The sequence below is a fragment of the Erinaceus europaeus genome, chromosome 2 (genome assembly GCF_950295315.1).
Source record: "Erinaceus europaeus chromosome 2, mEriEur2.1, whole genome shotgun sequence".
Taxonomy (NCBI): Eukaryota; Metazoa; Chordata; class Mammalia; order Eulipotyphla; family Erinaceidae; genus Erinaceus; species Erinaceus europaeus.
Genome location: NC_080163.1, coordinates 154577972 through 154593963, shown reverse-complemented (window position 1 = coordinate 154593963; position 15992 = coordinate 154577972). Strand labels below are relative to the sequence as shown.

The 15992-nt window shown below is 39.3% G+C and overlaps 1 protein-coding gene across 1 annotated transcript; it reads left to right on the top strand.

Annotated features, from left to right (window-relative positions):
* Positions 1–337: 337 nt before the first annotated feature.
* LOC103127579 (calcium-regulated heat-stable protein 1-like) lies at positions 338–5435 on the top strand. Its single transcript, XM_060172126.1, has 2 exons — positions 338–481; positions 4988–5435. Exons 1-2 carry the CDS (start codon positions 338–340, stop codon positions 5330–5332), a joined length of 489 nt encoding a protein of 162 aa, XP_060028109.1. The 3' UTR covers positions 5333–5435.
* The last annotated feature ends 10557 nt before the right edge of the window (positions 5436–15992 follow it).

Here is a 15992-nt window from a genome sequence, read left to right as displayed (position 1 = left end):
GGAAGGGTCCTTGTGCCATGTGCACTTAAACTGCCCGGCCCCCTGGGGCTATTTTTTTGTGTCTTCATTCTCTTGGGATACTGAAGATTCTAGTCCTACTATCTATCTATCTACCTATCTCTCTATCTATTTATCTATCTATTTATCTATCTATCTATTTATTTGCTTATTATTTATTTATTTCTTACCAGAGTACTACTCAGCTCTAGCTTATGATGGTACAAGGGATTGATTCTGGGACTTTCGAAGCTCAGATTTCTTGAGTCTCTTTGCATAATCATTATGCTATTTTCCCCCAGCCCAGTCCTACTGTTTTATAGGAGGAGACAACTGCGAGATGCCAACACTGCCTCTGAAAATGACTACTGGTTGGAAACATCAAGTTTACAGCGATCAGCGTCCACAGGAGCTAGAACAGAGAGGTGACCTCTATGGCCTGTTCTTTCTTGGAGATATTGTGACTCTAGCCTGTGATTGTGTGGTACGAAAATGCAGATGGAGGAAAATAGTTAAACACTAGAACATCACTATTCCAGAAGCTTTAGAATCAGACAGGCTTGGGCCCAAGTCTTCTCTCAATAAATCCCATGAACTTAAATGAGTAACTCAGTTTCTCTGCATCTCAATTTCCTCATTTGTAATAATAATAATAATGACTAGAGAGATAGATTAATGCTCATGCAAAATACTTGCATGCCTGAAGCTCCAAGACCCCAGGTTCAATCCCTAGTACCACCATCAGCCAGAGCTGAGCAGTACTCTGGTTAAAATAAAAAAGGGGGGGGGCAGTTGGTGGCGACCCTGGTTGACCGCACATGTTATAATGCGCAGGGACTCAGGTTCTTTGAACCCCCAGTTCCCACCTGCAGAGGGAAAGCTTTACAAGTGGTGAAGCAGGAGTCTATCGCTCACTCTCTCTATCCCTCCCTTCCCTCTTGATTTCTGACTGTCTCTATCCAATAAATAAATAAAGATAATTCAAAAAAATTAAAAGTAAATAAAAATAAAAAAATTCAAGGATAAGTTTACTACTTTAAAATAAATAAAATAAATAATATATAAAATACATCCCTTCTAGGATTAAAAGGGATTATGTGTTACACATGTAGCATCATGACTGGAACATAGTAAATGTTCAGTAAATATGAGCTCCGATTATTAATGTTGAGTCAACTCATAATCCCAGAGCACTGAGCTACATACTCTTCTCCAGGAGAGATGGAGCTTAAGTCAACACAGTGGAAAAATAGATGTCAGGCAGATGAGGAGCAAACAATCTCCCTCTCCATGTGGCCAGGATGGAGTCTCAGATCTGGTACATGGAAAGGCAGCATAGATGCTCCAAGTGTCAGCTTCCTCCAGAAAGCTATCATACTACCTCCTATTTGGAATCATCTTGCCCTGCTTCGGTTAACCTTGCTTATTTGTTCAGAAATTTGAATAAAACTGGCAGCAGAATTGAGGAAAGAATGATAAGGGATAAAGCTTGTTTCTGACAGAGTTTAAAGAAAAAAATTTTAAAAGTTAGACAAAATGGAAATCCTCTGAAGGAAGTTCTCTGAGGAGGTAACTATTGAACTGAGGCATGAAAAAAGAGATATAAGTTCAGGGAGTCTGATGGTAGTGCAGTGGGTTAAGCACAGGTGGCATAAAGCACAAGGACCTATGTAAGGATCCTGGTTCGAACCCCTCAGCTCCCCACCTGCAGGGAAGTCCGCTTCACAGGCGGTGAAGCAGGTCTTTCGGTGTCTGTCTTTCCCCCTCTGTCTCCCCTTCCTCTCTTCATTTCTCTCTGTCCTATCCAACAATGACATTAACAATAATAACTACAACAATAAAACAAAAAAGGTAACAAAAAGGGAATGAATAAATAAGTAAGTATATTTTTAAAAAAATAAAGAGATAATAAGTTTAAAACAAAGAGAACTTGAGGACTCGTGGTTGAAAAGACAAGTAGAAGGGCCTGGAAAAGTAAATCAACAACAAAACATTTGAGGTTGTCACTCAAGCATCCATGGTCAAAGATATCCCCTTCCAGAAGCTTCCAGAGATCATTTACTTGCTCATCCACAGGGCATCTGGCAACCTTCAGAACCCTCGCAATACATACATTTTTAAAATTTATTATTTTATTTTTAAATACTTTATTTATTTATTTTCTAGAGAAATTGAAGGGGGGAGATAGAGAGGGAGACAGAAAGACACCTGCAGCATTGCTTCACCACTAATGAAGCTTTCCCCTACAGGCGAGGACCAGGGGCTTGAACCTTCCTCCTTGTGCTCTGTAACATGAGCACTTAACCAGGTGCACCACCGCCTGGCCCCCACAATACATACAATTTAATTAAGGTACTTTTTGTAACGAAATGGAGGTAGCTCAGACCTAAATCATAAAAGAGTATTCACTACTAGAAAATCACCAGGATAACCTTCAACTGAGAACATGAAAGAGTTGGTATTGGTGGGGAAGGAAGTGGTTTCAAAATGCCTTTTTACGTGTTTCCTCCATAATCAGTCTGGATGTACACAGCTCTTTTTTTTTTTTTTTTTTTTTTTAGAATTCAAGCTTTTAAAATTAAGTGCAGAGTATCTAAGTTGTATACTGACAGTAAGCAAGTAAGAAATAAAGTCCTCCTAACCCCTTTTACCTGACATGGTGAGACCAGAGTGGTGGGGGGCTTAGAAGAACTTGCCTTTATCTGAAACCATTCAATTAATCTATATCCCCTTGTGCATAGTCTCTCTCTTCCCAAAGGATATAAGTACCAAGAAAGCATAGATCTGGCAGATACTGTCTAGAGGAAAGAGGATGAATAAGACTGTGGGCATGTTTTGCCACCATCCTGGAGGCAAGACTTAATTGACACTCAAGCTATCCTTCTTAATGAAGTGAAGAAAGAGCAAACTCAGAGGTGATAAATACAAAAGGACTAATGGGGACAACTGGGCAATCTTTCAAGATCACTGAAAGGCCTACCTGGAGAACAATAGCCTCTGTTCACAGGGCTGGGATGAGGGTTAGGTTGATGAGAGACTTGAAAATGCAAATTCAGGAAGGCATTCTCTCTCAAACACTCTCAGGTTGTCAGATTCTGACAGTGAGTAGATGTTCCAGACCTCTCTTGGTTCACTCTAGTGTCAGTCTGTCAGTCAGACTCCCCTCAGCCACAGGTGGGTTGAGGCTGTTGAAGTCTGCTCACTAAATAGGAGAAATGGGCCTGGGGAAGAGTCACTGTTAAAGAGACAGAGAAAAAAAGAGAAGCAAGAAATACGTGAAGCAATTATAAACTCTTCTGATACCGGAAGGAAAAGGCAATCATTAGGTAGCTCTGGCTGTGACTATCAAGGAAGGAGCACCATGCTGTAGGCAGAGGCATTTCACAGTAAGAACACATCCACTCCACCAAGAGGACAGACATAGTAGAAACAAACTTTTACCCCATGAAATAAAAAGGTATCAGGGGCCAGTGAAATAGCTCACTGTTTTGCCATGTTTGAGCTTGGTCACCACTGCTTTGAAGGAAGCTTTGCTACTGTAGTCTCTATCTATCCCTCTCTCTCAAAAGAGAAAAGACAGAAAGAAAGAAAGAAAGAAAGAAAGGAAGGAAGGAAGGAAGAAAGAAAGAAAGAAAGAAAGAAGAGAAGCGAAATGAAACAGAATTTATATATAAACGTTTTGAAATCCACCCACTCTCAGAGACTGACAAGTAGATAAATAGAAAATCAGAATATGGAATATTTGAGAATCACAATGAACAAGCTGGGTTTAATAGAGACTCAAGCTAGTCTAGAAAAGAAAGCACATTCATTTTTAAACATGCATGAAGTATTTAAAAAAATTAGTCATCTCTGACTACAAAGGAAACCACTATGTAGAAATTATCCAAGATCTATTTTCTAGTTATAATGAAAAAAACTAGGGGGCTGGGGAGGTAGTGTAATGGTTATGTAAATGACTTTCATGCCTGAGGTTCTGAGGTCCTAGGTTTAATCCCCGACACCACCATAAGCCAGCACTCTAGTCTCTCTCTCTCTCTCTGTATCTGTCTCATTAAAATAAATAAAAAATATTTTTAACACTAGGAATTGAGGGGCAGGCAGTGGCACAGTCATTTGAGCACACATGTTACCATGTGCAAGGACATGGGTTTGAGGCTGCACTTCCCACCTGTAGGGGGAATGCTTCACAAGAGGTGAAACAAGTCTGCAGCTATCTCTTTTTTCTCTCTCTCTCATTCTATCTCCAGCTCCCCTCTCAATTTCTTACTGTCCTAGTAAGTAAAAATAAGAAGAAAAAAAGAGGGAAAAAACGGCTGCCTGGAGTGGTGGATGTTATCCAGTCAGAATGAAATCCCAGCAGTAATCCTGGTGGTAATATATATTAATTCATAATATATATGAATTAATAAATGGTTAGCTCTCTCCTCTTCACTTGCCCCATTCCAAAGCCACTGTTCTACTTGTTCCTGCTTTTTTCAAAATAATGCTATTTAGAAAAAAAGTGGAAATTCAGTGATAAAAGTTAATGAAGGTGGTCCGGGAGGTGGCACAGTGGATAAAGCACTGAATTCTCAACCATGAGATCCTGAGTTCAATCCCAGGCAGCACATGTACCAGAGTGATGTCTGGTTCTTTCTCTCCTCCTATCTTTCTCATGAATAAATAAGTAAATTATTTTTTTTAAGTTAATGAGGGCCACACACACATATGGCTCATATATGTCTATGTGTATTTGTACTACTGCACAGAGATAAACCAGGATCTACAGGATAGTTGGTAGCCTAGAAATACTTGTGGAAAACCAGCTGGTATTAAAAACATAAAACTAAACCAGACATTCAGACAAAAGGTTTGGGGTAAGGTCATGAACATAAGATAAAAACAAGGCAAAAAATATTTTAAATGAAAGGGAAATCAGACAATTGAAAACGAGAACATATATAAGTCAAAATAAAAATCTTGCCTCGGTTGGGCTGCTGGATGCCCCTGTGGGGACAACGTGGTCCTCAGTCCGCTGCCCACCTGCCGCACCAGGACCTTCTCTGCGACAGTGAGGGTGTCCCTGGGCACCGTGTACAAGGGCGTCTGCAAGTGCTTCTGCTGTTCCAAGGGCCACGACTTCATCACGCTGGCCGATGGAGGCCCTGACATCTTCCTGCATATCTCTGACGTGGAAGGCGAGTACGTGTCTGTGGAAGGTGATGAGGTGACCTACAAGATGTGCTCGATCCCACCCAAGAACGAGAGGCTGCAGGCCGTGGAAGTTGTCATCACCCACCTGGCGCCAGGCACCAAGCACGAGACCTGGTCGGGCCACGTGGTCAGCTCCTAGGAGCCCAGCAACCCCAGACCCAGGGCGGGTGGGCGAGTGGGAGGGGGCGATGACACCGGGACTGATGGTCCCCCCCACCTGAAGACATTAAAGGCATCTGAAGGGAGTCTGGGAGTAGTGCAGCGGGTTAAGCTCACGTGGCGCAAAGCGCAAGGACCAGCATAAGGATCCGGTTCGAGCTCCCTCCCCCCCCCCCCACCTGCAGGGGAGTCGCTTCACAAGCGGTGAAGCAGGTCTGCAGGTGTCTATCTTTCTCTCTCTCTCTGTCTTCTCCTCCTCTCTCCATTTCTCTCTGTCCTATCTAACAATGACGACATCAATAACAACAACAATAATGAAATTTTAAAAAAAGACAACAAGGGCAACAAAAGGGAAAATAAATTTTTTAAAAAAGGCATCTGAAAAGGAGGAAAAAAAAGAAAAAGAAAAGGAAGGCAGGGGTAGATAGCATAATGCTTATGCAAACAGACTGTCATGCCTGCGGCTTCAAAGTCCCAGGTTCAATCCCCTGCACCACCTTAAACCAGAGCTGATCAGTGTTCTGGTAAAAAATTAAATAAAAAAGAGAAAAGAAAAGAAAAGAAAAGGAAAACAACAATAAGACTCTTGAAAGTCTGAAAAAGAAAAAGTGTAAAGAAAGCAAACTCAACCATATTTGGATTACTAAAGTAGATGTGAGAACTACCTTTAAATAAACATATTATGTAGAACTTTACAAATAATAAACTGAAAATCCAAGTGAATCATTTTAAGAAATACAAAATATTGGGAAAATATTAGTTATTCCACTTTCTTCTGCCAAAACAAAGACTATATTCAGTCTTTCTTTCAACACTGATTCTGAGAGGTTTTAGATGAAGACATAGACCACCTTATTCAAGTTAATCTATAAATTCAACATACCCTCAATCAAAATCCTAAAGTAATTTCAAAATGAAATTTGTAAATTGATTAATATGTTCACCTGAAAAAACAAATATATAAAAAGCTAAAATCTCTTTAGAAAAAAGATGGGGGGAGGGTCCAGCAGTGGTGCACCAGTTAAGCACACACATTACCATGCTCCTTACCTGCAGGAGTGATGACACAGGTCTGCAGATATCTATCTTTATCTCTTCATCACTATCTCCATTCCCCTCTCAATTTCTCTCTGTCTTATCCGATAAAATGGAGAAAAAAAGTGTGGGGGGGGGCAGGGGATGACTACTAGGAGTAGTAGTGGGTTCATAGTGCAGGTACCGAGCCCCAGTGATAACCCTCGTGGAAGAAAAATAATAAATAAATACATAAATAAAAATAGTAAAAAAAAAAAGAATGGCCCTAGTAGATATTAAAGCACACTATAAACACGTCTGTAGAGCCACAATTGTTCCGAGTCATAACTTGTTGAGTAGAATGGGACCTGGAGTGTTAAGAGGTCTAAAAAAGGGAACAGAAAATGGGAAATTTCACCTTTGTATTAGTTTTATATTATTGCTACAGCAGTTTACTTTGAATGTCGTGATATATTAGTTTTATATTATTGCTACAGCAGTTTACTTTGAATGTCGTGATTTATACGACACAGTTGCCATTACCTTACAACTCTGGAGTTTAAAAGTCCTAATTTGTTGCCACTGGTCAAAATCAAGGTGTCAGCAGAGCTCTGTTCTTCCCTAGAGGTTTGCCAGGAGAACCTGATTTCTAGTCTGCCCAGTGTCTGCCCAGAGGTCCACATTCCTTGACCATGGCTCCCCTCCTTTCACCACGAAGCCATCAATCAACAACGCTCAGCAGAGTCATTCTCACCCTATATCATTCAGACATTAATTTTTTACATGAAATTGTAAGATAATGGGTGTATAGTTCCACACTATATCCACCACGAAAGTTCTGTGCCCCCCACCTGACACATCCAGTGATAAACATCATAGTGCTCACAAAATCTTAGAGATAGCTTGACTGCTTCCTTTATTCTTTTCTTTGCAAGTTCTTGTGTTTCAATTCTGTATATTCCACATATGAGCAAAATCATCTGATAGTCTGGCACTGACTCTTATGCTTCCCTCTCCTTCTTAACTCCCATTTAAGGACCCTTGCTATTACACTGGGCCACCTATTCAATCCAGGACAATCTCTTTAACATCAGTTGATTGGTTTCTTTGATTTCGTCAGCAATGTTAACTCCCCATCGACATGGAATGAAATATAATTATTGGTTCTGGGGATAAGGATGTGGACAACTCTATTGGTGACAATTTTATACCCATTGGTATTTATATTTTGACTTTAACAAATATGTATTATTAATATAATATAAAGTTAAGAGTATTTGATAGAGATTATTTTTAAAATTAAAAATAGGTTTCTGTGCTGAATATGGGCCTCAGATAAAACTGATGGTTTTTAAAAAATATTTATTTATTCCCTTTTGTTGCCCTTGTTTTATTGTTGTAGTTATTATTATTTTTTCCCTTGTTGTTGCCCTTGTTGTTGTAGCCTTGCTGTGGTTATTATTGTCGTTGCTGAACACATTGTTCATTGTTGGATAGGACAGAGAGAAATGGAGAGAGGAGGGGAAGACAGAGGGGGAGAGAAAGATAGACACCTGCAGACCTGCTTCACTGCCTGTGAAGCGACTCCCCTGCAGGTGGAGGCCGGGGGCTCGAACTGGGATCCTTAAGCAGGTCCTTGCTCCTTGTGCCATGTGTGCCTAACCCACTGCACTACCATCCAACCCCCCATGGGGTTTATAGTCAATAGTATTTATATACTTTCCCTGTATTTGGGAGCTACTCTCTTCCCTGATCCAGCTTTCTAGTCCTTTTTCCAGCCATGACATCATCTCTCCAGAAAATAACTTGGGTCCACCTGCGTGTTAGCCCTCAGGCTCAGGAAAAACTAGTAAAGTTATGGGCCCCTTGGAATATACCTAAAATAGACCTACTAGCGTTTTCCAAAATCTTCATCTCAAATCTTCATCTGCAATATTCCAGCCTTTGGGTTCATGATTAGTCAACAATTTTTTCTGCTTTATATTTTAACTTTTATTCAGCCACCAGGTTCCAGATGCTACCATGATGCCAACCAGACTTCCTTGGGCAGACAATTCCACCATTGTGTCCTGGAGCCCTGCTTCCTTAGAGCCCTACCCCACTAGGGAAAGAGAGAGACAGGCTGGGAGTATGGATCCACCTGTCAATGCCCATGTTCAGTGGGGAAGCAGTTACAGAAGCCAGACCTTCCACCTTCTGCACGTCATAATGACCCTGGGTTCATACTCCCAGAAGGATAAAGAAATAGGAAAGCTATCAGGGGAGGCGAGGGGATGCAGACAGAGTTCTGGTGGTGGGAATTATGTGGAATTGTACCCCTCTTATCCTATGGTATTATGGTGTTTCCATTTTATAAATATTTTTTTTTAAAAAAGAGAGAGAAAAAACTTTTAAATATGTACTTAAACTTACTTTTATGTTAGTGATAAAAAAAATGTGATGCCAAAGGATCAGACAAGTGAAACATCCCAAAGGACAAGCATAGAGAAACACAGATGGTATGCAGTAGTATGTAATGGTCATATTTCAATCCATGGAGACAGGAACCTATTGATGTTACTCAAAATGAAAGGTTTCACTTTTATCTTAAGTATACACTGTGGGTTAAAAAATCAAAATGAAAATGGAACTACAAGTTATAGAAGGAATGCAGGAAATCACACTTGTAATCTTGAGGTCGTGTAATATTTCCCTATATTTCAAATTGTAAAGCAAAATCTTGGTAATGTTAAATAAAAGAAAGTGAAAAAGAAAAGCAGTAAGCTTAGAAAAAAAAATGACTAGGGTCAACAAATAACTTGCTTGGACTGTGTGCTGCTTTGCTATCAGATCAGCCTAGGTTTGAGTCTGGCCCCCACTGCAATGAAGGATACTTCAGTGTTGTGGATATATATGAGAGACACAAAGAAGTTGAGAGGGAAGAGGGTGATAGAGATGGGGAGAGGGTGAGAGACATCTGCAGCTTGTAACCTGGGTCCTTGAGTACTGTCATGTGTGCCCTTGGCCACCACATAGTCCTCTTTCACTCTCTCTCTCTCTCTGTCTTACAGTCCCTCTGTCTCTCTCTAAAAGAAATATTATAAAGTATAATGATGAAGTAATACCCAATATCAGTAGGGCTCTTTGTAATTTGGAACGGAGATAACACTACAGGGAAAGGGTGGGGGGAGCATAAGCAGGCTCATAGAAGAGATAATGAATGATACCATGTGCAAACTCAGTAATAAAGAAAATTCCAAGGGGAAAAAAAAAGGTATTTTTACAAGTGCACTATATTGGTTAAGAACTTAGACTTTAGGGCCCTGGTGGTGGTGTACCCAGGTGAGTACACACATTACCATGAGCAAGGACCACATTTGTGCCCTCGCTCCCCATCTGCAGGGAGGACACTTCAGGAATGGCAGAGCAGGTTTGCAGGTGTCTATCTTTTTCTCTTCTTCTCCACCCCTCTCAATTCTTCCTGTCCTATTAAATAAAAAATATTTAAAAAGGGAAAAAATGGCTGCCAGGAGAAAAAAATGGATTCCTAGAGCCAGCAAGAAACCCTAGCGAAAACCCTGGTGGAATTATTTTATTTTATTTTATTTTGCCTCCAGGGTTATCGCTGGGGCTCAGTGCCTGCACTAGGAATCCATTGCTCGTGAAGGCCATTTTCCCCACATTTTGTTGCCCCAGTTGTTGTATTTATTGTTATTGATGTCATTGCTGTTGTTGTTGGATAGGACGAGAAATCAAAAGAGGAGGGGAAGATAGAGAGGGAAAGAGAAAGATAGACATCTGCAGACCTGCTTCACCACTTGTGAAGTGACCCCCTCCCCACCCATGCAGGTGGGGAGTCATAGGCTTGAACTGGGAACCTTAGGCCAGTCCTTGTGCTTTGCATCATGTGCACTTAACCCACTGCGCTACTGCCGGACCTCCATTAATTTTTTTTTATAACCAGGTCACTGATCAGCTCTGCCTTATATGGGTGCAGGGGATTGAGCCTGGGACTTTGGAGCCTCAGGCATGAGGGTCTCTTACCATTATGCTATCTACCCCAGCCCCCCAATCTTTTTTAAATAAAAATAAGTCAGACTCTAGTGTGCCAAATCGCCTCAGTTTGAAGCCTAGCTCTGCTGAATAATTTGTCTCTGGTCTTGCAACTTTGTTTAACCTCTCTGTGCCTTAGCTTAGCTAGAAGTAAAGTAGGGTTAGTAATACAAAATACTCTTTGCTGTAGAGACGGAAGTAATTAATATATGCAAAGTGCTCTGGATACCTGGCACAGAGTACTCTCTCAAAAATTAGTTCAAGATTTTATTGTGACACAAAATTGTGCATGTGCCTCAAGTTCAGACATACTTGTACACACACACACAAGTATACACACACACGTATATACACACACACACGTATACACACACACACACACACACACACGGGAACCATTTACTGTAACATTATTCGCCATAGAAAAATCTGGAAATGACTTTAAATCACACCCATAGGCAATAGTTATCTAAGTTTGTACCTCCAAATTTGGGATGCTAATTAGCTATTACAAAGACAGAGGAAGGGGCTAGAAGCTAGCTCATCTGGTAAAGCACAAGCCTTGCTATGTGTGAGACTATGGTCAAGTCCCAGGACTTCAAGGGGAGCTCCATGGATGATGGAGTGGTGGTGTGTTGTTTCTTTTCTCTCTCTGCCTTTTTCTCTCTCTTCCCTTTCCCTTCCCTCTACCGCCCAAAAGAAATAAAGAGGATCTGGGTACCAATGTAGACGAACTCTATGACAAATTAAGTGTGGGGGTAGGCGAAATAAACGATAAGACTTCTATAGAATGATCCAAATTGTGTGCTTGCAATAGGATAAATATAGATACAGGAAAATGTTATAAGTGCCTGATGTTTACAGATACTGAGCAAAGGTGATCAGGTACGCTGGATCAAAGAGGGTGAGTGTCTATCAAATAAATTTCTTTATTTTCTTATTGAAATAAGAAAATTGAAATAGAAAAGAAGTCATGATCAGTTAAAATGAATTATCCTCAAACTGACACTGACAATGATAAATAAAATTATGAAATCAATTTTCCCTGCAACTGTTTTTTTTTTATGAGAAGATAGCATGATTGGCAAAGGAATTAGTCTACTTATGCTTCAAAGAATGTCAGTTTAGTTATGGTTTTTCAAATCCTTTGAACATGGGCTAAAAATGTCAAAGTCACACATCTTTCAAGAAGAAAGATTCTGTAACAGTGTTCATTGTTCCCACTGTCCATAATATTTTGTAAGTTTAACATCCCCGGGAAAATAGTGCTTGCAAGATTCAAACACTTCAATTCAAGCCTTTAATATTACTTAGATGACATAAACAAATTAAAATAAGACCAACCTAAGTCAGTTGTGTTTATCAACTTGATCCCCTCTGAAAATGAGAAATGAAGTCAAATACCCTTTAATACTATTTATTAGTGGAGTAATATAATACATTTTGACAAGTTGAACAGTTGTAACAGGCGCCTGCTAAAGTCTCTACAGGGCCTGTTTAGAATGAAAACAGAAGTGAGAGACAGCTCTATAACTGGGTTTTAAGAACAGCTCTCAGCCATCAGCTATATCCTAAGCAAGTACTTTTATCCAGTTAATTTACGAAGGGAATCCCTTCGGGTCTCTAGCTGTCTAACACTGCAGCTCATTAGAGCCCAATATCCAACTTTTCTCATTGTAACACTGAGAGCATTTATGCTTAAAATGTAATTAAAGTTAAAACAAACAAGATTTTTATTCCCTGACAGTCCTGCTATTTTTAAATTGACAAAGGCATGAACCTATATAGGATTATTTAGAAAGCACTATACATTTCAGTCACTTATGGCAAGACATTTGCCCAACTGTTCATCCTGCATGCAATTAGAAATCTAAATACTTGGGTAACGGGCTTCTATGGGGAATTAAACTTGCAGATCTCTTACAAACGAGTAATGTGGTAAGGCTTGCTGTCCAATGAGGTGTCTTATTGAAATATCCCAGGCCGTTTCACTTGTCACAGCTGTCGTTTCAGCCGCTTGCACTCAGAGTGTATAGCTTTCATTACGAAAATAGAAATTTGTGTCCTAAGTGCTGTTACATTACTAATGCTAAATATTTAATTCCCCAGGGTTCCAATTATGGTTGAGCACTGGCAACACTGATTCTACTTTTTAATAACAACTGTAAAAGCAATTTGAGCATTTTTCAATTAATTAAATACATAGCGAACGAGTAACCTCTTGTCATTTTGCCCTCCAGGACCTGAGCTAATTGGTATAGAATAAAATGTTTTGAAAATTAACTTGATATTCCAGTCTGCACACTGTTATAACATTAGATTATAGTTTGCAAAATGAAGTTTGTCTCCTAATAGTTACAATCTAGTCTGCAGATGTAAGTACCTGAGTTTTATGGATTTAATGGTGCCTTTAATTAGAGCAGAGTTGAAAGTCGAGCGCAGCTTCTCTAAACACCAGTCAGTATCAATAATACTTTGCATTGTTCAAAGATAAATATAGCAAATTTCAACAGAGGAAAGTTTTCCGGCTTTCATTATGTATATTCACAGTTGAGCTTAAGACATTTTATACCTTGCCCATAAGAATTCCTACTGCTAATTATATTCACACAAAAATTTCAAAATTACATCTTTAGATTTCTTTCATAGGAGAAAATTTCAAACCAAATGTCAGGTAAAGTTCCTTTTTTTTTTTAAAGTACTCTGTTGAAAGTTCTCCTCCTACCATATAGAACAATGTCCTAAATAAGTTCTAAATTGGTTTTCAGCTTTAAAAGTATGGTATGAATGAATCATAAAAGCAGATGCTGTTATACCCACACTTTAAAATGAACCTTTTTTTTTCTGAAGTGCAATGAAATCTGATTAAAGAGACCATCTCCTTGTAGAGAAAACATTTCTGACAGGTGTTCTTCCAGCTCCCAGTCTTGATTGGCCATAATCTAAAATCCATGCTCAGAAAGTGAATGCCTTTTCGGCAGCTGTCTCTCTAACAGAGATGATCCCCTAAACAGGTTTCACTGAATTAAGACTCTCAGAAAAAAAAAAAATTGTGGTTCATGGAATAAGACACAGAATGTGAAATTAATCACTCTGGGAGAGAGGGAAAAATAATAAGGAAAATTTAATCATTCACATACCAATTTGAGGAATTTAAATTTTTAATACTGCTATGATTTCAGGAACATCTTTGAGAAAGGAACTTTAATTACAGGATTAACTTGATAGTACCAGTCTGTTAATATGAATAGATCACCCTAAATTTATGATTTCTTAAAAACTAAACTGGATAATGAGGATATTTTTAAATTGTGGATTCAGGTTGATTTCTCAGGAAGCAATCTATAATCCTTCAGCAATTACATATCCACACATATTAGAGAAAAAAATACATAAATATAAGATCTGTTTACATGTTATTCCTTATTAAATTTTAATAGAACTTCAAAAGCATTAGCTTAATATAGGTTTACAATTATTAAAACAAAGTCATAGAATTTATAATGACGTATTAAATCCAGTTATACAAATTAGTTTTGCCCAAGTCTATTTTTTTTCCAGCCCAAAAAACAGCTATATCTTGAAAAATGAAAATTAAAATATGCATTTTTGGATACAAGTAACACAGTCATTGCTTGTACTTAGACATTGATAAGAATTTATTGCAAAACATTTAAATGCACAGTGTTGAAAAAATATATATATACTTAAACTAGCTACTAATATGTGATCAAAGCAAAGTTGCTATATTTAATCACAGGGTCCCCCCACACTATTGTGCTCCAATGACCAGTTGGATCCTTGGGTGCCAAATAGGCAGTCTCCATCTTTATCTGGCAGAAGAAATGCAGACAGCTGAAGACTACAGAATGTTGCCCCTCAGCGTCTCATAGAGACCAGGGTCCCTTTTCTTCACTCTGGATGACTTGGCACTTCACATATTCAGGAGGATTTTTCAGTCCCAGTCTTTACCCATAACTTATCAATCCAGTCATGGAGAATTAAGGGGGGGAAGGGGAGGGAGGCAGGCTGTGGCACACCTGGTTAAGCACTCGTACATTGCACTGTGCAAGAACCTGGGTTCAAGCCTCCTGGTCCCCACCTGCAGGAGGAACACTTCACAAGTGGTAAAACAGGGCTGCAGGTCTCTCTGTTTCTTTCCCTATTTCCTCCTTCCCTCTCTATTTCTCTCTGTCTGTATCCATAAATAAATAAATGAGAATTAAGTGGGATGGGGAAACACTGATCTGGGGAGCAGAGGAACTGGATTTAATTTTAAGAGCAATGAGTGTGTGATGACCTTAGGCAAGTCTCTAGATGCCTCTGCACTTTGGTCACCTGGTTCTGACATGTGGGACAATATAAGCCCTGTTCTGAAGATAGAATGGAAATACTGGAGAGACTGTAAAACCCCATGGACATGTAAGATAGCCAAGCCTTCTAGATTAGTGTATACCTGCCAGTACCTTTAACAGGCATTTTTCATTTCATATTGTGCAAAGGCCCTAAAACAAAACATCTATGTAATGCACTTCTAGTAATGCACATTTACTATATATATATATTAAAGACATCACTGTTTCAAGTAAGAGTGCTTTTCCAAAATGAAGACTTTAGCTTTAGTCCCAACAAATCATTAGCACAAAGAATACATTTTTAGTATTTTACTCTTCAAAAAAAAAAAAAAGCAGCAGCAATAAAAGAAGGCGAATTCATAGGACATTATCATACTAGAAACACTTTTTAATAAACTTTAAATGAGGCCTGTTTTTTTTTTAAGAATTTATTTATTAGAAAAATATAGAAGGATAGATAACGAACCAGGCATCACCCTGGTATATGTGCTGCTGGGGCTTGAACTCAGGACCTCATGCTTGAGAGTTCACTGCTTTATCCACTGAGCCATCTCCCAGACCATGAGGCCTGCTTTAAACCTGATTTTTTTTCCCCCTAAACAATGTTCTAGCTGCCAAGGTCCAGAGCCATCCCCTGCCCCCAGCCCCCTACCTACACCCTGGCTGCAATAGGCTTCTTGGAAGCTCTGAGAAGCAGAAAAATATATGAAAGAGTGGGGTTAAGGCATATCTTTCTAACCTTGTCACCCAATTAGTTAAAAGACACTGAAGTCTCATACATTAGTGAAAAGGGTTTTCAAGGAAACAAGAGTTGTTTGCAAGTTAATACACAACCATGGTAGTTGACCCTTAGCAGGTCCTAGATGTCCTTTCTCACACCTGCCTGTATGCTAATCAGACCCAGGACCAGAGCTCCAAGTGCACAGGAGCATAAAGGTAGTTACGTGAAGGACACAGAGGGGATGAAAGGTATGCCAACGACAGAAACAGCTCACAGCAACTGAAGAAGTAGGATTGTTTTTTAATTTGATTTTATTAGTGATTTAATATTGATTTACAAGATTATGAGATAACAGAGGCATAATTTCACACTATTCCCACTACCAGAGTTCTGTATTCCCATTCCTTTCATTGGAAACTGCAATAGTTTTCCCAGGGTCACAGATAATAGTTTAATTAATATGTATATTTGCCCTTTTTTTTTCCTCCAGGGTTCACTATAAACCCATTGCTCCTGGT

Excerpts from the sequence above, each read along its gene's own strand:
- LOC103127579 (XM_060172126.1), top strand. The coding sequence starts at position 338 with ATGCCAACACTGCCTCTGAAAATGACTACTGGTTGGAAACATCAAGTT. Across the intron at positions 482-4,987 it reads CTCTAGCCTGTGATTGTGTG|TGTGGGGACAACGTGGTCCT; the intron begins GTACGAAAATGC and ends GCTGGATGCCCC.